General features: G+C 40.3%; 2 protein-coding genes and 1 long non-coding RNA gene across 4 annotated transcripts in view; 2 read left to right on the top strand and 1 right to left on the bottom strand.

The window, feature by feature from the left end:
- The window catches only part of eef1b2 (eukaryotic translation elongation factor 1 beta 2), a 34,621-nt gene extending 31,059 nt beyond the window's left edge, over window positions 1–3,562 (top strand). The window contains exon 7 of the mRNA XM_034179957.1: window positions 3,518–3,562. Within this exon, the coding sequence (XP_034035848.1) occupies window positions 3,518–3,550 (33 nt within the window). The 3' untranslated portion in view covers window positions 3,551–3,562. The remainder of the gene's footprint in view (window positions 1–3,517) is intronic.
- Window positions 276–24,526, bottom strand: LOC117518745. Its single transcript, XR_004563063.1, has 3 exons — window positions 24,395–24,526; window positions 9,683–9,687; window positions 276–310 (listed from the first exon to the last, which is right to left on the bottom strand). It is a non-coding gene; the product is annotated as an uncharacterized LOC117518745 (long non-coding RNA).
- Window positions 984–24,641, top strand: part of zdbf2 (zinc finger, DBF-type containing 2) — a 49,808-nt gene continuing 26,150 nt past the window's right edge. The window contains exons 1-2 of one of the 2 annotated variants that reach the window (XM_034179945.1): window positions 984–1,025; window positions 24,548–24,641. The gene's annotated coding sequence lies outside the window, so the exon portion shown is untranslated. Of the gene's footprint in view, window positions 1,026–24,499 lie in introns of those variants that run through there. The other variant, XM_034179940.1, reaches the window with a different exon arrangement.

The following is a 24,641-nucleotide window of genomic DNA, read 5'->3' as shown; positions in this document are numbered from 1 at the left end:
GCATTTAATCATTAGTGATCGATCTCTGCCCCCTTCTCGGCATGTCTTTTTCCTGGTTCTTTCCCTCAGCCCCAACCAGTCCCAGCAGAAGACTGCCCCTCCCTGAGCCTGGTTCTGCTGGAGGTTTCTTCCTGTTAAAAGGGAGTTTTTCCTTCCCACTGTGGCCAAGTGCTTGCTCATAGGGGGTCGTTTTGACCGTTGGGGTTTTTCATGGTTATTGTATGGCCTTGCCTTGCAATATGGAGCGCCTTGGGGCAACTGTTTGTTGTGATTTGGCGCTATATAAGAAAAAAGTTGATTGATTGATTGACTACCACGTGGGGTGGGACCATATGACCAGCTGTGTGTCTCCAGAGGACTTGTTCTGGAGACAAATTGATGGAAGTCAAGCAAACTGGCCATAAAACGATTTGCTGTAAAACTCATGTACTGTAATGTCATCAGTGTATTTGTGATCAACTAACTGGAGTCTGTAAGTTACAAAGTCAATATAATAAAAAAATGCTTTGCTCAAAGCTCATTGACACTAAACCTTCCCAAAGCCCTGAATCATCCTCTGGTGGCTTCATTTGTCTGAAGGAACAGTTTGGAGACGTCTTGGCGGTTCTCTGGTTTCTATTGGATCTTGAGGTCACTGTTGTATGAGACCCCACGACCCACCTGGCTGCAGCAGGTAGGTGGGTTCTAAGGACAGATGAGGCTCTGAAATGACCCGGTGTAGATGAGATAAGTGACAGTAGTTATGGAGTTTATTTAATCAGGTTAGTCTCATTGAGGTCAAGATCTTTCATTACTGGTTGTGGGTCATTTGACTCCTTGAAATCTGTATCCAATTCGGCAGAATGAAGTAATTGTGCTTTTTTTTTTTTTTTTTTTAACATTGCTTTTATTCGGGTGAACAGCCGTCCCTTATCCGGTAGGGGGCGGCATTGCGCTTTTGTGTGAAGGCTGACTGATCTTTAGAAGAGGAAGAGTTTTCAGACGGTAACCGTTTGGAGCAGCGCGCGGTTCTTGTAAACAACCGGGTGAGTTGCGAATGTTTACAGTAAACAAATGGTTTACTTTAGACGCGTCGGTGCGCGTGCTAATGGTTGCTAGCCTGCACGCGCGGTAGCGGCGTTAGCATAGCACGTTCACACTAATGAACCGGTTTCAATCCGGAACGAGCTGCTTCAGTTTGAGCTTACTGCTTGGTTAGCCTCAGCTAGCTACAATGCTGCGCTGTGATTGGTCCACGTGGTTACAGTAAATGTCCTGAATGTTTGATTTGTATTATTTTAAAGGCTTTCCGCCGGAGGTTACTGATAAAAGTGTAAGTACACAAAATGCCACGTTGAGTCACTCTTCAGTAACAAACTTGGTGGGAAACCACAGGGAGTATTGTGGGCCCACTTCTATTATTCAGAAACATCAACTGTTATTAAAATGTGTACTGATGATAAAATGGTCTATTGTGTGTACAGAGATGCAGATAATACTGACAGTGTGGTTAAATGGTTGCAGGAAGGCCGGGCACAGTTTTGTAAACTGGAAAGGGTTCAATCGCTGTTTGTGTGACTTCTGTTATTACACATTAGTTTTGTTTTTTTTTTTATAAAAATGTAATAGTAACATTGGAGTTGTGTGATGCAACATTAGACAGAACAATTAAAATGTCTGCATCAGAATCACCTTTGTCATTGTAATTTACATTGCAACGAGATTTGAATGCAACGCCAAAAGGTGTTTTTGAGGTGCGAGTAATTGTTAGCCAAATAAAAAAATTTAACAAATTATTGAAAGTATATGTACAACTAAATAAAATAAAATGTGGACCAAGTAAAATGTAAAACGGGAATTATATACAACTGTGGGATAATATTGCACATGGTTTACAGATATTGCACAAGAAACTTAAAGTGCAGACTAAAGTGATTTGTTATTGTTCAGTGCAGTGATCGCTCTGGGGAGAAAGCTGTCCCTGAGTCTTTGTCGTAGTTTTGATTGGCCTATACTGTTGGCCGGAGGGTAAGATAAAACTTTGTCCGTAAAATGGAAAATTGATTTAAAATAAACTGCCGATGCCCCAAGACATGAAAACGCATTGAACATTCATCATAAAACACTAAGCATAAAATAATTTTAAAACTGGTGTGTGGTCTGCAACATGATGTTCATCTGGTCTCTCTCTGGTTTAAAAGTGTGAGGGCGTGTGGCAAAAATGAGTTCTATCTCTTTCTCCTGTAACGATGCACTCTAAAGCATTTCCCAGAAGGAAGAAGCTCATATTCATGGTTGAGAACATGGGCTGAGTCTGTAGAGATTTTATCCGCAAGTCGTAAGGCTTGTTTCCTGCACAGCTCTGTGAATTTGTTCTCCACCAAGTGGCCCACAGTTTTGAAGCTGATGTTAAGGAGCCTCAGTATCCTGTTCTTCAACTGCACTGAGAGGCCACAGAACCACACAGAGCTGCCACACAGCAACACACTCTGAATGGTAGCTGTGTAGAACTGGTCCTGAATAACTGGACTGGCTCTGAAGGTTTGTAGTCTCCTTAAAAAGTATGTTCTCTGCTGCAGCTTGTTGCACAGATGCCGCTGTCCACATACACTCCTAAATATTTGAAGGAGTCTGTCTGTTTGATGATCTCCTGATGTATGACCACAGGAGCAGTGGTGAGTTGAGGTTGGCCAAAGATGACTTCCTCAGTCTTGGTCGAGTTTATAATGAGTGCGTTCTGGTCACACCACTCAACCAGGCTTTTAACACAGTCATGGTACAGACCTGGTTGTTCTTTTCCTCATCTGAAAATTTAATTTGTTGATGGTTAAACTCTTTTATGACACAGTCTTTGCTGTAGATGGACACAGCCCTGAGGAACCACGCAGTTTGTACTGATCAGGGGAGTGTGTGTTGTTGTTTATTTTGACCAGCTGTATTTGGTCTGTGAAGGAGTGATACCAGCGGATAAGGTAGGTGTTGAGCCCGAGTAGATGCATTTTTGCAAGTAAAATGCCATTTTTTTTATTATATTGAATGCAGATGAGAAGTCAAAGAGCACTCTTGCATAGTTTTTATTTGATGCATCCTTATCTTAAGTCCTGTCTGCTGCTGAACACCCCCCGTACCACGCTGTGATGCAGTACGTCAGGATGCTCTCGATGGTGGCTCTGTAGAACAACACCAGCAGCTTCTCCTCCAGATTGTATCTCCTGAGCACCCTCAGGAAGTGGAGTCGCTGCTGGGCTTTCTTCACCACCACTGTGGTGTTGGCAGTCCAGGAGAGGCTGTCAGAGAGCTGCATTCCCAGGAACCTGATGGAGCTGACCCTTTCCACACAGTCCCCTTGAATGTAGAGCGGGGCTGGGTCAGCCCTGTTCTTCCTGAAGTCCAGGATTATTTCTTTTGTTTTTGTGGTGTTCAGCTAACAACCTGTCGCTGAACACCACAAAAACAGTCAGTCTGTCAGTCGATTCATCCCCCCCCCGAGATGAGCCCAATCACAGTGGTGTCATCCGCAAACTTTATGATTGTGTTTGTGGGATGGGTCGGAGAGCAGTCGTGTGTGTAAAGGGTCAACAGGAGGGGGCTCAGTAATCAATCAATCAGTTTTTTTATATAGTGCCAAATCACAACAAACAGTTGCCCCAAGGCGCTTTATATTGTAAGGCAAGGCCATACAATAATTATGTAAAACCCCAACGGTCAAAACGACCCCCTTTGAGCAAGCACTTGGCGACAGTGGGAAGGAAAAACTCCCTTTTAACAGGAAGAAACCTCCAGCTGAACCAGGCTCAGGGAGGGGCAGTCTTCTGCTGGGACTGGTTGGGGCTGAGGGAGAGAACCAGGAAAAAGACATGCTGTGGAGGGGAGCAGAGATCAATCACTAATGATTAAATGCAGAGTGGTGCATACAGAGCAAAAAGAGAAAGAAACACTCAGTGCATCATGGGAACCCCCCAGCAGTCTACGTCTATAGCAGCATAGGGATGGTTCAGGGTCACCTGATCCAGCCCTAACTATAAGCTTTAGCAAAAAGGAAAGTTTTAAGCCTAATCTTAAAAGTAGAGAGGGTGTCTGTCTCCCTGATCTGAATTGGGAGCTGGTTCCACAGGAGAGGAGCCTGAAAGCTGAAGTCTCTGCCTCCCATTCTACTCTTACAAACCCTAGGAACTACAAGTAAGCCTGCAGTCTGAGAGCGAAGCACTCTATTGGGGTGATATGGTACTACGAGGTCCCTAAGATAAGATGGGACCTCATTATTCAAAACCTTATAAGTAAGAAGAAGAATTTTAAATTCTATTCTAGAATTAACAGGAAGCCAATGAAGAGAAGCCAATATGGGTGAGATATGCTCTCTCCTTCTAGTCCCCGTCAGTACTCTAGCTGCAGCATTTTGAATTAACTGAAGGCTTTTTAGGGAACTTTTAGGACAACCTGATAATAATGAATTACAATAGTCCAGCCTAGAGGAAATAAATGCATGAATTAGTTTTGCAGCATCACTCTGAGACAAGACCTTTCTGATTTTAGAGATATTGCGTAAATGCAAAAAAGCAGTCCTACATATTTGTTTAATATGCGCTTTGAATGACATATCCTGATAAAAAATGACTCCAAGATTTCTCACAGTATTACTAGAGGTCAGGGTAATGCCATCCAGAGTAAGGATCTGGTTAGACACCATGTTTCTAAGATTTGTGGGGCCAAGTACAATAACTTCAGTTTTATCTGAGTTTAAAAGCAGGAAATTAGAGGTCATCCATGTCTTTATGTCTGTAAGACAATCCTGCAGTTTAGCTAATTGGTGTGTGTCCTCTGGCTTCATGGATAGATAAAGCTGGGTATCATCTGCGTAACAATGAAAATTTAAGCAATACCGTCTAATAATACTGCCTAAGGGAAGCATGTATAAAGTGAATAAAATTGGTCCTAGCACAGAACCTTGTGGAACTCCATAATTAACTTTAGTCTGTGAAGAAGATTCCCCATTTACATGAACAAATTGTAATCTATTAGACAAATATGATTCAAACCACCGCAGCGCAGTGCCTTTAATACCTATGGCATGCTCTAATCTCTGTAATAAAATTTTATGGTCAACAGTATCAAAAGCAGCACTGAGGTCTAACAGAACAAGCACAGAGATGAGTCCACTGTCCAAGGCCATAAGAAGATCATTTGTAACCTTCACTAATGCTGTTTCTGTACTATGATGAATTCTAAACCCTGACTGAAACTCTTCAAATAGACCATTCCTCTGCAGATGATCAGTTAGCTGTTTTACAACTACCCTTTCAAGAATTTTTGAGAGAAAAGGAAGGTTGGAGATTGGCCTATAATTAGCTAAGATAGCTGGGTCAAGTGATGGCTTTTTAAGTAATGGTTTAATTACTGCCACCTTAAAAGCCTGTGGTACATAGCCAACTAAGAAAGATAGATTGATCATATTTAAGATCGAAGCATTAAATAATGGTAGGGCTTCCTTGAGCAGCCTGGTAGGAATGGGGTCTAATAAACATGTTGATGGTTTGGATGAAGTAACTAATGAAAATAACTCAGACAGAACAATCGGAGAGAAAGAGTCTAACCAAATACCGGCATCACTGAAAGCAGCCAAAGATAACGATACGTCTTTGGGATGGTTATGAGTAATTTTTTTCCTCTAATAGTTAAAATTTTGTTAGCAAAGAAAGTCATGAAGTCATTACTAGTTAAAGTTAATGGAATACTCAGCTCAATAGAGCTCTGACTCTTTGTCAGCCTGGCTACAGTGCTGAAAAGAAACCTGGGGTTGTTCTTATTTTCTTCAATTAGTGATGAGTAGAAAGATGTCCTAGCTTTACGCAGGGCTTTTTTATAGAGCAAATGTAAATGTTATTAAGAAATGATCAGACAGAAGGGAGTTTTCAGGGAATACTGTTAAGTCTTCTATTTCCATACCATAAGTCAGAACAAGATCTAAGATATGATTAAAGTGGTGGGTGGACTCATTTTCTTTTTGAGCAAAGCCAATAGAGTCTTAATAATAGATTAAATGCAGTGTTGAGGCTGTCATTCTCAGCATCTGTGGATGTTAAAATCGCCCACTATAATTATCTTATCTGAGCTAAGCACTAAGTCAGACAAAAGGTCTGAAAATTCACAGAGAAACTCACAGTAACGACCAGGTGGACTATAGATAATAACAAATAAAACTGGTTTTTGGGACTTCCAATTTGGATGGACAAGACTAAGAGTCAAGCTTTCAAATGAATTAAAGCTCTGTCTGGGTTTTTGATTAATTAATAAGCTGGAATGGAAGATTGCTGCTAATCCTCCGCCCCGGCCCGTGCTACGAGCATTCTGACAGTTAGTGTGACTCGGGGGTGTTGACTCATTTAAACTAACATATTCATCCTGCTGTAACCATGTTTCTGTAAGGCAGAATAAATCAATATGTTGATCAATTATTATATCATTTACCAACAGGGACTTAGAAGAGAGAGACCTAATGTTTAATAGACCACATTTAACTGTTTTAGTCTGTGGTGCAGTTGAAGGTGCTATATTATTTTTTCTTTTTGAATTTTTTATGCTTAAATAGATTTTTGCTGGTTATTGGTAGTCTGGGAGCAGGCACCGTCTCTACAGGGATGGGGTAATGAGGGGATGGTAGGGGGAGAGAAGCTGCAGAGAGGTGTGTAAGACTACACCTCTGCTTCCTGGTCCCAACCCTGGATAGTCACGGTTTGGAGGATTTAAGAAAATTGGCCAGATTTCTAGAAATGAGAGCTGCTCCATCCAAAGTGGGATGGATGCCGTCTCTCCTAACAAGACCAGGTTTTCCCCAGAAGCTTTGCCAATTATCTATGAAGCCCACCTCATTTTTTGGACACCACTCAGACAGCCAGCAATTCAAGGAGAACATGTGGCTAAACATGTCACTCCCAGTCTGATTGGGGAGGGGCCCAGAGAAAACTACAGAGTCCGACATTGTTTTTGCAAAGTTACACACCGATTTAATGTTAATTTTAGTGACCTCCGACTGGCGTAACCGGGTGTCACTACTGCCGACGTGAATTACAATCTTACCAAATTTACGCTTAGCCTTAGCCAGCAGTTTCAAATTTCCTTCAATGTCGCCTGCTCTGGCCCCCGGAAGACAATTGACTATGGTTGCTGGTGTCGCTAACTTCACATTTCGCAAAACAGAGTCGCCAATAACCAGAGTTTGATCCTCGGCGGGTGTGTCGTCGAGTGGGGAAAAACGGTTAGAGATGTGAACGGGTTGGCGGTGTACACGGGGCTTCTGTTTAGGGCTACACTTCCTCCTCACAGTCACCCAGTCGGCCTGCTTTCCCGGCTGCTCGGGATCTGCCAGGGGGTAACTAACGGCGGCTAAGCTACCTCGGTCCGCACCGACTACAGGGGCCTGGCTAGCTGTAGAATTTTCCACGGTGCGGAGCCGAGTCTCCAATTCGCCCAGCCTGGCCTCCAAAGCTACGAATAAGCTACACTTATTACAAGTACCGTTACTGCTAAAGGAGGCCGAGGAATAACTAAACATTTCACACCCAGAGCAGAAAAGTGCAGGAGAGACAGGAGAAGCCGCCATGCTAAATCGGCTAAGAGCTAGTAGCTACGCTAAGCTAGCGGATTCCTAAAAACACGCAAAGTGAATAATGTGTAAATAATTTAAAGGTGATTCAGCAGAAGGAGTGCTTTAGTTAAGGCACGTAAAGATTACACTGGGAAACAAATCGTAATCTAGATAACTAGATCAATCTAACTGCGCAGATTAAACAGCTAACAGATACAGAAAAACACTGCAGTGCTCCGGAACAGGAAGTGATACAATACCACAGTGAGAGCCAACCACCAGTAGAGGCAAGCAAGAGCTTGAGAAACAGCCTTGAGGGGAACTGGTGCTGAGTGTGATGGTGGAGGAAAGGTGGGGGCCAAATTTCACAGACTGTGCGCGGTTTGTGAGGAAGTCCTTGATCCACTGGCAGATGGGGGTGGAGATGCCCAGATGTGTCAGTTTCTGGACCAGGATCTCCGGGATGATGTGGTTGAAGGCTGAGCTGAAGTCCAGGAAGAGCATCCTGACATAGCTCTCCTGGTGCTCCAGGTGGCTCAGCGCGATGTGGAGAGCTGTGGTGATAACGTCCTCTGTGGGGGTCCAGAGTGGGAGGCAGACAGGCCCTGATGTGCTGAGAGACCAGTCTTTCAAAGCACTTCATGACCACAGGCGTAAGTGCAACAGGCCTGTAGTCATTCATGCTCTCCACTGCTGACTTCTTTGGGACTTGTAGACCATCACCATATTAAGACTGATCTATTGGGAGTGGTAACGGCAGACGATGGCTTCAGTTTGAGACCTCCCACGACAAACAGAAGTTGTATTTGTTTCTGTCTCTTTTGTGTGATGAGCTGTTTTCTTTTTTGTTTTGTTTTGTTTTTGCATCTTGACTAAAGTAGCGAGTTGAGATGTCGCTGCTCACATTTCACCCGATTGCAGTTACCGCTGTAACCGTGTGATGGAACAGTTAACAGACACTGAATGAATGATTGAATTAATTTATTTGGCACACAAACTCAAAAAAAAAAAAAACTGGTAAGACAATTCAACAGTGAACATGTGTGACCGAAAGGGTGTGGGCAGAAGCAAAGCTTAAACATGCCCACTCCTTTATATACATACACCTATACGCAAATACCAGCACCGACAGTATAAATTAATAAAAAAAAAGAGAAAACGCAGCCAGGCAAAGACCGTAACAAAACTCTAGAAACCTAGTTCATCAGATTATAAGAAGCAATCATATTGTTCTTATAGAACAGAGTTCTCAAATTTGTTCCAGAAAGGGCCAAGAGGGTGCAGGCTTTCTTTGTATCCACCAGGTGATTTCACTGATTAACTGGTTCTATCTGCTCAAAGTGATGAAGTGATGTTAATAGTGAAATCACCTGGTGGAGTGGATGGTTATGCTTTGGAGAGAAGGGTAATGAAAGTCAGTAGAAGCAAGACTGAGTACATGTGTGTGAATGAGAGGGAGCCCAGTGAAATAGTTAAATGAGCTGCACATGCTGGCAAACAGCCTGTTAAACAGAGCCACTGGATCTGTTCTTGAATGTTTCAAATCTGCAGTGATTAAACAATTACTTAAGAAATCTAATCTTGACCCTAGTGTATTGCAAAACTATAGGCAGATATCAAATCTATAATTTTCTTCTGGAAAAAGTGGTTTCACGGCAGCTCGTAGATCTTACTGAGAATAATCTCTTTGAGCCACTGCAGTCTGCTTTTAGAAAATATCATTCCACAGAAACGGCTCACTAAAGTGGTGAATGATCTTTTGTGAGCAATGGATTCAGACACCACTATGGTTCTGCTGCTGTTAGATCTCAGTGCTGTGTTTGATACCGTGGATCATCATATTGATAGAATAGAATCTTTTTTGTCATTGCACATACATACATAAAATTAAACTTGTCCTCTGCATTTTAACCCATGGGTCATTCCATATTAAATCACCAAGGGTTCCAGTTTTATAGTTTTAGAATTGCCTGGTTTTGATATATTTTGTAGCCAGTGTTGAGAGAAGAAGAATGGTCTTGGCGGCAGCTCAATATCTTGTTTCGTTTAGATTCTGTGGGGGTTTGAAAAAGGGGGCGTGTCTGTGTTAACCCTCTGTGTTCCGTTTGTGACCATATTTACTTGGCCTAAAACTAGAAAAGATATTAACTTGATATTTTCAGAATTTGTTTATTGTCTTAAGGTTTATGTAAATGTACAGTTGAAGAAATTAACCCCCTGGGGGCCATGCAATTAATTACCAAAAAATGGAATTTGGACAAAATGTACCGAAAGTGTGCTAACATTGATGTGCATTTAACCTTATTTGCCTTGTCATGTGAAAAATGCTCTTTGGCATGTTGGTAGTACTAATGTTAGGCTTCCTTGCAAAGAACAACACCACAATGTCTTTAGATTTTGCCCAAAGTTAACCTTTTTCCGGTTATTTTGACCAAATATGTTCCTTTGGTGCCCCCTTTTGGGCATGTGGGCATCTTTTGATTTTTGTTTTGTTGGTCTCAAATGAAAGGTCTTCATTGGAACTTCAAATTAAACCTGGTACCAACATCTAACAAAGAGGCCTGATGGGAAAACAAGTGCCCTCTTTATTGGTGATCTTCAGTTTTCAGCTTAATCAAAATGTACATAAATGTACAGGACATATATGACAGTCTATATGATAACCATTCTGACATCCATCCAGCATGTATACACATACATTGCTACATTATAAACAATGTATCACTGAATAAACAAAGCACAGTAACTAACATGTAACTAGCTGTACATTTTTTTTTTTTTTTTTTTAATATTTATTTCATTCATTTAAAAGAAAAACAGAAAAGCAAAAAACAAAAGCACCACAATACCAGAATGAAAAGGAGCAGAAAGAAGAACAAGTCTTATGATTTCTGCCCCTTTTAACAATACAATCTTTCAATATACAGCATCATAGTCAACATTATTTAACAGATTGCATTTCTTTAACTTGTCACATACCACTGACCCATTTCATAATTATGACCAGAAATTAATAGATTACATCACTGACAGGTTACATTTAAACTTAAGACACTCCAAACATTATTAACAGTTTACTTTTTTTTTTTTTGACTTTCTTGCAGCCCACTGACTTACTTCATAGTTTCATACTTACTTAATACATCTAATTTAATATGTTTTTTAAATAATTTAAGCGACCTTAATTCTTTAATTTCTTTATTAAGATTGTTCCATAATTTGACACCATTTACTGCAATACTCCGTTCCTTTACTTTGGTTCTAAATCTTGGTTTTTTAAAGACTTCTATTCCTTTCAATTTGTAACTACTTACTCTTTTTTCAAACATATTTTGAATGTTTGTTGGTAAAGTATTTTTATTAACTTGGTACATCGTTTGTAATATTTTCAAATCAACTAAATCATGAAATTTAAGTACCCTATACTTAATAAACAATGGATTAGATGGATCTCTAAAACCACTGTTACTAATCACTTTTAAAGCTCTTTTCTGCAAAATAAATAAAGGTTGTATATAGGTTGTATATGTTGATCCCCAGATTTCTACACATAATCACATAATCACACATAATCTATGCCCATGCATGGACTAACTTAAGTTCATGCAAAGGTGGTTATTAATCGTATGAATGAAATTTTGCTTTAATGTTGACTTCAGACTCACCTTGCATAGGTTTGCTTTGACAGGGATCATTCTTAAAAGCACCAATTGGTGTTTGGGCATAGCTTATCCACATAAAATCCTTAGAAGATTGCCTTGCATTGGTAAAACACTGGATGCCCAGCAATTTCTTACTTTTAAGGTACTTAATGAAACATTGTACAAATATTGGAAAATTTGTTGGTGTTATCACAAAATGGATTTTAGCTAACATCTTCTCAGTCTCCTGCTGTCGATACTGCAAGGAGCATGGAAATATTGACTGGAATGGACGTGCGTGCCTCAGTCTGTTACCGTCACCAACCACAGGGCGGCGCCATTACTAAGGGTGGAGATGTGCCGATCATCAATAACAGATTTTAATAAATGTAGGCTTCTTTTAAAGCCATTTGAAAGCTCTTTCCAATGAACCTATGCATGTGTGGGTAAAAAAAACAACTTTTATGTAAAATGCAGAAATTTGGGGAAATTATGACTTTTCTCTCTGTATTGTCGCTATTTAACAGATTTTAATAAAAGTAGGCTTGTTTAAAAGCCCTTTAATTGCTTTAATTTTAATTAACATGTCTGGGTAGAAAAAAAAGTTTTATGCAAAGTGTGGAAATTTGTGGGAAAATATGCCATTCTGTTCATTTACTGTGATGGTTGTTTTTTCCCTGTCATCATAATTCTTGATGGATTTTTTATAAATGAGGCCTTGTAAGTTGTATTCAAGCTGATTAAAAGCTCTAATGAACCCATACATGCCTGGATAAACAATCAAATCAAATCAATTTTATTTATATAGCGCCAAATCACAACAAACAGTTGCCCCAAGGCGCTTTATATTGTAAGGCAAAAGCCATACAGTAATTACAGAAAAACCCCAACGGTCAAAACGACCCCCTGTGAGCAAGCACTTGGCGACAGTGGGAAGGAAAAACTCCCTTTTAACAGGAAGAAACCTCCAGCAGAACCAGGCTCAGGGAGGGGCAGTCTTCTGCTGGGACTGGTTGGGGCTGAGGGAGAGAACCAGGAAAAAGACATGCTGTGGAAGAGAGCAGAGATCAATCACTAATGATTAAATGCAGAGTGGTGCATACAGAGTAAAAAGAGAAAGAAACACTCAGTGCATCATGGGAACCCCCCAGCAGTCTAAGTCTATAGCAGCATAACTAAGGGATGGTTCAGGGTCACCTGATCCAGCCCTAACTATAAGCTTTAGCAAAAAGGAAAGTTTTAAGCCTAATCTTAAAAGTAGAGAGGGTGTCTGTCTCCCTGATCCGAATTGGGAGCTGGTTCCACAGGAGAGGAGCCTGAAAGCTGAAGGCTCTGCCTCCCATTCTACTCTTACAAACCCTAGGAACTACAAGTAAGCCTGCAGTCTGAGAGCAAAGCACTCTATTGGGGTGATATGCTACTATGAGGTCCCTAAGATAAGATGGGACCTGATTATTCAAAACCTTATAAGTAAGAAGAAGAATTTTAAATTCTATTCTGGAATTAAAAGGAAGCCAATGAAGAGAGGCCAATATGGGTGAGATATGCTCTCTCCTTCTAGTCCCTGTCAGTACTCTAGCTGCAGCATTTAGAATTAACTGAAGGCTTTTCAGGGAACTTTTAGGACAACCTGATAATAATGAATTACAATAGTCCAGCCTAGAGGAAATAAATGCATGAATTAGTTTTTCAGCATCACTCTGAGACAAGACCGTTCTAATTTTAGAGATATTGCGCAAATGCAAAAAAGCAGTCCTACACATTTACTTAATATGCGCATTGAAGGACATATCCTGATCAAAAATGACTCCCAGATTTCTCACAGTATTACTAGGGGTCAGGGTAATGCCATCCAGAGTAAGGATCTGGTTAGACACCGTGTTTCTAAGATTTGTGGGGCCAAGTACAATAACTTCAGTTTGATCTGAATTTAAAAGCAGGAAATTAGAGGTCATCCATGTCTTTATGTCTGTAAGACATTCCTGCAGTTTAGCTAATTGGTGTGTGTCCTCTGGCTTTATGGATAGATAAAGCTGGGTATCATCTGCGTAACAATGAAAATTTAAGCAATGCTTTCTAATAATACTGCCTAAGGGAAGCATGTATAAAGTGAATAAAATTGGTCCTAGCACAGAACCTTGTGGAACTCCATAATTAACCTTAGTCTGTGAAGAAGACTCCCCATTTACATGAACAAATTGTAATCTATTAGATAAATATGATTCAAACCACTGCAGCACAGTGCCCTTAATACTTATGGCATGTTCTAATCTCTGTAATAAACTTTTATGGTCAACAGTATCAAAAGCTGCACTGAGGTCTAACAGGACAAGCACAGAGATGAGTCCACTGTCTGACGCCATAAGAAGATCATTTGTAACCTTCACTAATGCTGTTTCTGTACTATGATGAATTCTAAACCCTGACTGAAACTCTTCAAATAGACCATTCCTCTGCAGATGATCAATTAGCTGTTTTACAACTACCCTTTCAAGAATGTTTGAGAGAAAAGGAAGGTTGGAGATTGGCCTATAATTAGCTAAGATAGCTGGGTCAAGTGATGGCTTTTTAAGTAATGGTTTAATTACTGCCACCTTAAAAGCCTGTGGTACATAGCCAACTAATAAAGATAGATTGATCATATTTAAGATCGAAGCATTAATTAATGGTAGGGCTTCCTTGAGCAGCCTGGTAGGAATGGGGTCTAATAGACATGTTGATGGTTTGGAGGAAGTAACTAATGAAAATAACTCAGACAGAATAATTGGAGAGAAAGAGTCTAACCAAATACCGGCATCACTGAAAGCAGCCAAAGAGAACGATATGTCTTTGGGATGGTTATGAGTAATTTTTTCTCTAATAGTTAAAATTTTATTAGCAAAGAAAGTCATGAAGTCATTACTAGTTAAAGTTAAAGGAATACTCGGCTCAATAGAGCTCTGACTCTTTGTCAGCCTGGCTACAGTGCTGAAAAGAAACCTGGGGTTGTTCTTATTTTCTTCAATTGGTGATGAATAGTAAGATGTCCTAGCTTTACAGAGGGCTTTTTTACAGAGCAACAGACTCTTTTTCCAGGCTGAGTGAAGATCTTCTAAATTAGTGAGACGCCCTTTCCTCCCCAGCTTACGGGTTATCTGCTTTAAGCTGTGAGTTTGTGAGTTATACCACGGAGTCAGGCACTTCTGATTTAAGGCTCTCTTTTTCAGAGGAGCTACAGCATCCAGAGTTGTGCTCAATGAGGATGTAAAACTATTGACAAGATAATCTATCTCACTCACAGAGTTTAGGTAGCTACTCTGCACTGTGTTGGTATATGGCATTGAAGAACATAACAAGAAGGAATCATATCCTTAAACCTAGTTACAGTGCTTTCTGAAAGACCTCTACTGTAATTAAACTTATTCCCCACTGCTGGGTAGTCCATTAAAGTAAATGTAAATGTTATTAAGAGATCAGACAGAAGGAGGTTTTCAGGAAATACTGTTAAATCTTCAATTTCCATACCATAAATCAGAACAAGATCTAAAGTATGGTTAAAGTGGTGGGTGGACTCATTTACATTTTGAGCAAAGCCAACTGAGTCTAATAATAGACTAAATGCAGTGTTGAGGCTGTCATTCTCAGCATCTATGTGGATGTTAAATTCGCCCTCTATAATTATCTTATCTGAGCTAAGCACTAAGTCAGACAAAAGGTCTGAAAATTCACAGAGAAACTCACAGTAATGACCATGTGGACGATAGATAATAACAAAACTGGTTTTTGAGACTTCCAGTTTGGATGGACAAGACTAAGAGTCAAGCTTTCAAATGAATTAAAGCTCTGTCTGGGTCTTTGATTAATTAATAAGCTGGAGTGGATGATTGCTGCTAATCCTCCGCCTCGGCCCGTGCTACGAGCATTCTGACAGTTAGTGTGACTCGGGGGTGTTGACTCATTTAAACTAACATATTCATCCTGCTGTAACCAGGTTTCTGTAAGGCAGAATAAATCAATATGTTGATCATTTATTATATCATTTACTAAGAGGCTTAGAAGAGAGAGACCTAATGTTTAATAGACCACTAGGGCTGTCACAATTATTATATATTCGTCAATCGCGATTATTTTGCATATTCGTGATTATTTTTCATATTCGCGATTACTGTGAATTATTTATTTTATCCACAAAGCATAAAACGACTCAGAATCTGACGTCATTGTGCTGCAGCCTCGCTCTCGTCTTATGGCGGGACAATAACATGGAGGCTGAGGAGCGATCCGTCCTGCCGTTTGGATAAGACGGCCGATTAAAACAGTGGCTGTCTTCTTCAAAAGCCATCTAAAATGCGGAGCTGTCGGTGTGTATGTCAATGTGTGCGCGCGCGGAGTCAACAGGCTGCAGACTGCGAGGGAGGGGGTGGGTGAGGGAGATTCCTGAATGGAAGCACGACACGTTACAGTCTGAGAACCATCAGTGCGCAGCGAGCGTGGAGCAGAGAGAGGATTTTAACCCGAGTGAACATGTTAAAAAACAAAACGTGAAGCTTACTTCTCTCTGAACTTTCTCTCCCGGTGTGATTCTGCTGTTACCATCCTGTTTACACCATGTGCGTGTCGTATACTGAATTTATGAGATCATGAGATGAAATAAACGGTCAAATATCTTTAAAAACATATTTAAAAATGAGAATATATGAATCAACTGAGCCACAAAAAAAACCCCTGACATGGAGAAGCTGTGGTGATGTTCAGACACACAGATCACAAAAAGCAGGTGAGAACTCTGAACTTTAACAGCTGTTACTTTCCAAAGGTATTTATTTGTTCAGTCTTGAGCTTAATGTAGTGTTTAAGCACAAAACGTGACTGATGAGGAGAAACAATTTCAGAAATGCAACAGAAACAACCACAAATCAGAAAAAGTTGGGACTGTATGTAAAATGAAGATAAAAATAAAAATGTTGCACCATTCCCTGTTTCTCCACTCACAGAAGCCAAACGTTCTTCCAGAGTTGTGTAATTATACTACAATAGTAGAATATAAAGAAGGGGAAAAAAAGGGAAAAAAATAGACAATATATTCGTCAATCGCAATTATTTGTCTGACAATTAATCGTCTCCAGAAATTCCTAATCGTGACAGCCCTATAGACCACATTTAACTGTTTTAGTCTGTGGTGCAGTTGAAGGTGCTATATTATTTTTTCTTTTTGAATTTTTATGCTTAAATAGATTTTTGCTGGTTATTGGTGGTCTGGGAGCAGGCACCGTCTCTACGGGGATGGGGTAATGAGGGGATGGCAGGGGGAGAGAAGCTGCAGAGAGGTGTGTAAGACTACAACTCTGCTTCCTGGTCCCAACCCTGGATAGTCACGGTTTGGAGGGTTTAATAAAATTGGCCAGATTTCTAGAAATGAGAGCTGCTCCATCCAAAGTGGGATGGATGCCGTCTCTCCTAACAAGACCAGGTTTTCCCCAGAAGCTTCGCCAATTATCTATGAAGCCCACCTCATTTTTTGGACACCACTCAGACAGCCAGCAATTCAGGGAGAACATGCGGCTAAACATGTCACTCCCGGTCCGATTGGGGAGGGGCCCAGAGAAAACTACAGAGTCCGACATTGTTTTTGCAAAGTTACACACCGATTCAATGTTAATTTTAGTGTCAATCCTTATGTATTAAAATATAAATGTGCAGTATGCCTTGCCAAGTGCTCATTTACCTTGCTGCTTTTTCCACTGTAATATTACTGCTAGTCTTTTAATGACAACAACATATACGAGGTCTGTTAGAAAACTATCCGACCTTTTTTTTTTTTTGCAAAAACTATATGGATTTGAATCATGTGCACTTGCATCAGCCAAGCTTGAACCTTCGTGCGCATGCGTGAGTTTTTTTTCACGCCTGTTGGTTGCATCATTCGCCTCTTGCACCATTCGGAAGATTCAGACGGCTTTTGGTAGCTTTTCAGTCGTGTGACTATCCGAGAAATTGTGGACGAGCTGGACATGCCACAATATGTCCTGTGAGGCTTCATCACGGCGTTGCTTTTGCCCGCGCCATTAGCGGCTCCGTCCCGACGCGCGAATTCCTCCGCACGTCTTTTCATGACAAAAACTCCTGTAACAGTGGAATGTGCCGAAAAAGTGGTATGTCCACATCTTCTGCCATTTCTGTAGTAGTCAGACGACGTCCCGGGTTAACACAGCGTTCAGTTTGGAAATGATCTGGTCGTTTCAGCCTGTCGATCGCCGCTCGGAGCGCGGCCCGCCCTCCGCCATTGTGCGCCGTCTTTAAACCGGTTGTAACACTCCTTAATCTGTGTGATCCCCATAGAATCGTCCCTGAAAGCCGTCTGAATCTTCCGAATGGTTTCCACCTGGCTGTCTCTCACAGTTTCTGGAAAAATTTGATGCAGCAAAGCTCCAAATCATACAGACATTTTCCTTACAATAAAAATCCGACGAGGGGGGTGGACCACTGCTCACTCAAAGTGTGCTCACAGGTGAATGACGCAACCGACAGGCCTGAAAAAACTCACGCATGCGCACAAAGGTTCAAGCTTGGCTGATGCAAGCGCACGATTCAAATCCATATAGTTTTTGCAAAAAATAAAAAGGTCAGATACTTTTCTAACAGACCTTGTATATGATTTTTACTAACATTTTATTCCAAGTAGATATAAAGCCATTCAGAATTTATGACCTTTGACCCTCAGTCAGTGTAAAAAGTACCTCCTCCATCCCTCCAACCACACTGTTAAAATTTAAATGCCGCCTGTGACCACCATGTACATATATTAAACAACACTGCAAGTAAATAGACATAAATATATTTAAAGATTTTTGTTTCCATATCTGTATGCATGTGAACGCAGCTTAATGAAAAGAACTTATGGCGTTGAGTTATAGTCTCAGTATATCGATATTAAATTGCGACATAACGACTTTAAAATAGACATTTGTTTTACATAATTACATTAAGGCTCCTGTACAGTTAATTTTAGTGCCGTTTAGTTTTCTCCTTTTTTCTTCTCTGTCTCAATGTGCTGACAAAGTGCTGATGTCCACGTCTTTTCACAATTCCTGTGCTAGTCAGACGACGTCCCGGATAAAACACAGCGTCCAGTTTGGAAATGAACGGCACATTCCACTGTTACAGGAGTTTTTGTCATGGAAAGAGGAGCGGAGGCTTCGCGCGTCGCGGCGGTGCCGCATGGCGCACAGCAACGCCGTGATGAAGCCTCACGGGACATGTTCTGGCATGTCCAGGCACATCCACAATTTCTCGGATAATCACTCGATGGAAAAACCACCGACAGCTGTCTGAACGCCATCTCAAAGCCGTCCTGTGAGACCAAAACGGAGGTGGTTTTGTCTCGCTCCAGTAGCGAATCCATCGTGACGCGCGAAGCCTCCGCTCGGCTTTCCATGACAAAATCTCTTGTTAAAAGTGAAATCTGCCGGAAAATGGTTGATGTCCAGCTCTTGTGATAACCAGAGAAAGTGCACACGATGGTCACGGATCCATACAGCCATCTGTTTAGAAATGAAATGGTCGTTCAGCCTGTCGATGGCGGCTTCGGAGCGCGGCGCGCCCCACAGCCGCTGGGGGCCGTCCTTAAAGCGACAGTAACACTCCTTATTCTCTACCAAGCCCGTAACATTTTCACCGAAAGCCAGATAAATTTTTCTAATGGTTTCCAGCTGCCAGTCTCTAACAGTTTCTGAAAAAATTCTGATGGAAAAAAAGCCCAAATCATTCCGCCATTTCCTGGCAATGAAAATCCGCCGAGGGGGCTGGACCACTCCTCACTCAAAGCCTGCTCACAGGCGAATGACGCAACCGACAGGCATGGAAAAACTCACGCATGCGCACGAGGGTTCAAGCTTGTTTGACGCAATCACACGTGATTCAAATCCATATGGTTTTTGAAAAAAATAATAAGGTCGGATACTTTTCTAATAGACCTCGTATACGAGGTCTGTCAGTAAAGTATAGGTCCTTTTTATTTTTTTCAAAAACTATATGGATTTCATTCATATGTTTTTACGTCAGACATGCTTGAACCCTCGTGCGCATGCGTGAGTTTTTCCACGCCTGTCGGTGACGTCATTCACCTGTGAGCACTCCTTGTGGGAGGAGTCGTCCAGACCCTCGTCGGAATTCCTTTGTCTGAGAAGTTGCTGAGAGACTGGCGCTTTGTTTGATCAAAATTTTTTCTAAACCTGTGAGACACATCGAAGTGGACACGGTTCGAAAAATTAAGCTGGTTTTCGGTGAAAATTTTAACGGCTGATGAGAGATTTTGAGGTGATACTGTCGCTTTAAGGACTTCCCACGGTGCGAGACGTCGCTCAGCGCTCTCAGGCGCCGTCGTCTGCCTGTTTCAAGCTGAAAACCTCCACATTTCAGGCTCTATTGATCCAGGACGTCGTGAGAGAACAGAGAAGTTTCAGAAGAAGTCGGTTTCAGCATTTTATCCGGATATTCCACTGTTAAAGGAGATTTTTTTAATGAAAGAGGGCTTCAGACCCATTAACATTCACCAGAATATACTAAATTTGACTTGCTCTTTTAAAAAAAATTCTGGGGGAGAACCCCCAGACCCCCCATAATCAATACTGTTTTTTTACTTAACAGTTTGAAGTGAGTTTTCTTTGTTTCAGAGGGCTTCACACCTATTAAAATTCACCAGAATATACAAAATTTGACTTGCTCTTTTAAAACATTTCTGAGGGAGCACCCCCAGACCCCCCCATAATCAATACTGTATTTTTACTTAACAGTTTGAAGTGAGTTTTCTCTGTTTCAGAGGGCTTCATACTCATTAAAATTCACCAGAATATACAAAATTTGACTTGCTCTTTCAAAAAATTTCTGGGGGAGATCCCCCAGACCCCCCCATAATCAATACTGTATTTTTACTTAACAGTTTGAAGTGAGTTTTCTTTGTTTCAGAGGGCTTCAAACCCATTAAAATTCACCAGAATATATGAAATTTGACTTGCACTTTTAAAAAATGTTCTGCGGGAGCACCCCCAGACCCCCCATAATCAATACTGTATTTTTACTTAACAGTTTGAAGTGAGTTTTCTCTGTTTCAGAGGGCTTCATACTCATTACAATTCACCAGAATATACAAAATTTGACTTGCTCTTTCAAAAAATTTCTGGGGGAGCACCCCCAGACCCCCCCATAATCAATACTGTATTTTTACTTAACCGTTTGAAGTGAGTTTTCTTTGTTTCAGAGGGCTTCAAACCCATTAAAATTCACCAGAATATATGAAATTTGACTTGCACTTTTAAAAAATGTTCTGCGGGAGCACCCCCAGACCCCCCATAATCAATACTGTATTTTTACTTAACAGTTTGAAGTGAGTTTTCTCTGTTTCAGAGGGCTTCAAACCCATTAAAATTCACCAGAATATACAAAATTTGACTTGCTTTTTTAAAAAAGTTCTTTTCGAGATACCCCAGACCCCCCATAATCAATACTGTATTTTTACTTCACAGTTTGAAATGAGTTTTATTTATTTCAGAGGGCTTCAAACCCATTAAAATTCACCACAATACAAAAAATTTGACTTGCTTTTTTAAAAATGTTTCTGGGGGAGCACCCCCAGACCCCCCCCCCCCCCCCCCATAATCAATACTGTGTTTTTACTTCACAGTTTGAAGTGAGTTTTCTTTGTTTCAGAGGGCTTCAAACCCATTAAAATTCACCAGAATATACAAAATTTGACTTGCTTTTTCAAAAAAGTTCTTTTCGAGATCCCCCAGACCCCCCATAATCAATAGTGTATTTTTACTTAACAGTTTGATGTGAGTTTTCTTTGTTTCAGAGGGCTTCAAACCCATTAAAATTCACCAGAATATACAAAATTTGACTTGCTTTTTCAAAAAAGTTCTTTTCGAGATCCCCCAGACCCCCCATAATCAATAGTGTATTTTTACTTAACAGTTTGATGTGAGTTTTCTTTGTTTCAGAGGGCTTCAAACCCATTAAAATTCACCAGAATATACAAAATTTGACTTGCTTTTTAAAAAAGTTCTTTTCGAGATCCCCCAGACCCCCCATAATCAATAGTGTATTTTTACTTAACAGTTTGATGTGAGTTTTCTTTGTTTCAGAGGGCTTCAAACCCATTAAAATTCACCAGAATATAGTAAATTTGACTTGCTCTTTTAAAAAATTCTGGGGGATATCCCATAGACCCCATAATCAATAGTGTATTTTTACTTAACAGTTTGAAGTGAGTTTTCTTTGTTTCAGAGGGCTTCAAACCCATTAAAATTCACCAGAATATAGTAAATTTGACTTGCTCTTTTAAAAAAATTCTGGGGGAGATCCCCCAGACCCCCATAATCAATAGTGTATTTTTACTTAACAGTTTGAAATGAGTTTTCTTTGTTTCAGAGGGCTTCAAACCCATTAAAATTCACCAGAATATACAAAATTTGACTTGCTCTTTAAAAAAAAAGTTCTTTTCGAGATCCCCCAGACCCCCCCATAATCAATACTGTATTTTTACTTAACAGTTTGAAATGAGTTTTCTTTATTTCAGAGGGCTTCAAACCCATTAAAATTCAAACCCAATTTTAAAGGAGCTTCATTGGCTGCCAGTGTCCTTCAGGATCAATTTTAAAATTTTGGTTTTAACCTTTAGAGCTCTACATAGTCAGGCACCTCCCTATATCTGTGACCTCATCCAGCCTTATGCCCCTGCCAGGGCTTTGAGGTCTGTGGACCAAAATCTGTTGATGGTTCCTCGCACCCATTTTGCAACCAGAGGAGAGCGATCCTTCCAGGCTGTTGCTCCCAGGCTTTGGAATGGTCTCCCGCTCTCTCTGCGCTCACTGGACTCTGTCGATACTTTTAAAAGCCAACTTAAGACTTTCTTTTTTACTCAAGCGTTTGCTTAGTTTTAGGCTGCTCTGTGATCCTGTGTTATGTTTTATGTTTTTATGTCTCAGCCATTGTCTGATGTTTTGTGTGGTGTACTCTGCTTTTATGTTGTGAAGCACCTTGTGGCTCTTGTCTGTGAAAGGTGCTATATAAATAAAATTTACTTACTTACTTACTTACTTACTTACATTAAAATTCACCAGAATATATGAAATTTGACTTGCACTTTTAAAAAATGTTCTGCGGGAGCACCCCCAGACCCCCCATAATCAATACTGTATTTTTACTTAACAGTTTGAAGTGAGTTTTCTCTGTTTCAGAGGGCTTCATACTCATTAAAATTCACCAGAATATACAACATTTGACTTGCTCTTTTAAAAAATTTCTGGGGGAGCACCCCCAGACCCCCCCATAATTAATACTGTATTTTTACTTAACAGTTTGAAGTGAGTTTTATTTATTTCAGAGTGCTTCAAACCCATTAAAATTCACCACAATACAAAAAGTTTGACTTGCTTTTTTAAAAAAGTTTCTGGGGGAGCACCCCCCCCCCCCCCCATAATCAATACTGTGTTTTTACTTCACAGTTTGAAGTGAGTTTTCTTTGTTTCAGAGGGCTTCAAACCCATTAAAATTCACCAGAATATACAAAATTTGACTTGCTTTTTAAAAAAAGTTCCTTTCAAGATCCCCAAGACCCCCCCATAATCAATAGTGTGTTTTTACTTCACAGTTGGATGCGAGTTTTCTTTGTTTCAGAGGGCTTCAAACCCATTAATATTCACCAGAATATACAAAATTTGACTTGCTCTTTTAAAAAAGTTCTTTTTGAGATCCCCCAGACCCCCCATAATCAATAGTGTATTTTTACTTAACAGTTTGATGTGAGTTTTCTTTGTTTCAGAGGGCTTCAAACCCATTAATATTCACCAGAATATACAAAATTTGACTTGCTTTTTAAAAAAAGTTCTTTTCGAGATACCCCAGACCCCCCATAATCAATAGTGTATTTTTACTTAACAGTTTGATGTGAGTTTTCTTTGTTTCAGAGGGCTTCAGACCCATTAATATTCACCAGAATATACAAAATTTGACTTGCTTTTTAAAAAAGGTTCTTTTCGAGATACCCCAGACCCCCCATAATCAATAGTGTATTTTTACTTAACCGTTTGATGTGAGTTTTCTTTGTTTCAGAGGGCTTCAAACCCATTAAAATTCACCAGAATATACAAAATTTGACTTGCTTTTTAAAAAAAGTTCCTTTCAAGATCCCCCAGACCCCCCCATAATCAATAGTGTGTTTTTACTTCACAGTTGGATGTGAGTTTTCTTTGTTTCAGAGGGCTTCAAACCCATTAATATTCACCAGAATATACAAAATTTGACTTGCTCTTTAAAAAAAAGTTATTTTCGAGATCCCCCAGACCCCCCATAATCAATACTGTATTTTTACTTAACAGTTTGAAGTGAGTTTTCTTTGTTTCAGAGGGCTTCAAACCCATTAAAATTCACCAGAATACACAAAATTTGACTTCCTCTTTAAAAAAAAGTTATTTTCGAGATCCCCCAGACCCCCCATAATCAATAGTGTATTTTTACTTAACAGTTTGATGTGAGTTTTCTTTGTTTCAGAGGGCTTCAAACCCATTAATATTCACCAGAATATACAAAATTTGACTTGCTCTTTTAAAAAATGTTCTGCGGGAGCACCCCCAGACCCCCCCACCGCACCCCCCACCCCCCATAATGAATAGTGTATTTTTACTTCACAGTTTGAAGTGAGTTGTATTTATTTCAGAAGGCTTTATACCCATTAAAATTCAACAGAATACACAATATTTGACTTGCTTTTTTAAAAGGTTTGTGGGGGAGATCCTCCAGACCCCCCAATAATCAACACTGTGTTGTTACTTAAAAGTTTGAAGTGAGTTTTCTTGTTTCAGAGGGCTTCAAACCCATTAAATTCACCAGAATATACAAAATTTGACTTGCACTTTTAAAAAAATGTTCTGCGGGAGCACCCCCAGAACCCCCCCCCCCCCCCATAATCAATAGTGTATTTTTACTTCACAGTTTGAAGTGAGTTTTATTTATTTCAGAAGGCTTTATACCCATTAAAATTCACCAGAATACACAATATTTGACTTGCTTTTTAAAAGGTTTCTGGGGGAGATCCTCCAGACCCCCCCAGAATCAAGACTACACCCCGCCCCCACCACCCATTTATGTACCTTTATGTTCGGGTTTTGCATTCTTTTTATGCTTTGTCTCTCTCTCCTTATAGAATAGATTTGTATACTGTATAATGTGTTTATTGTATTTATAGAGGAAAAACAGTGTGTGCCCCCACGACACCACATTTTAGGAAATTGCTTTCATTGATTTTTGCCAGGAAAAAATTTCAGTCAGATGAAAATTTATTGCTTTAACCCATGGTATATGTCCTCCTCAGGCTCATGGACTTCACACTCAGACACCTCACATGGTCAGCCTTGGTGACAGCATGGTGCCGCCTGATGAGAGTCCACTGACTCCATCCGTGACAG

Source organism: Thalassophryne amazonica, chromosome 1 (assembly GCF_902500255.1).
Source record: "Thalassophryne amazonica chromosome 1, fThaAma1.1, whole genome shotgun sequence".
Classification (NCBI taxonomy): Eukaryota; Metazoa; Chordata; class Actinopteri; order Batrachoidiformes; family Batrachoididae; genus Thalassophryne; species Thalassophryne amazonica.
The sequence above is the reverse complement of the archived record's forward strand: the minus strand, read 5'-3'. Positions and strand labels throughout refer to the sequence as shown.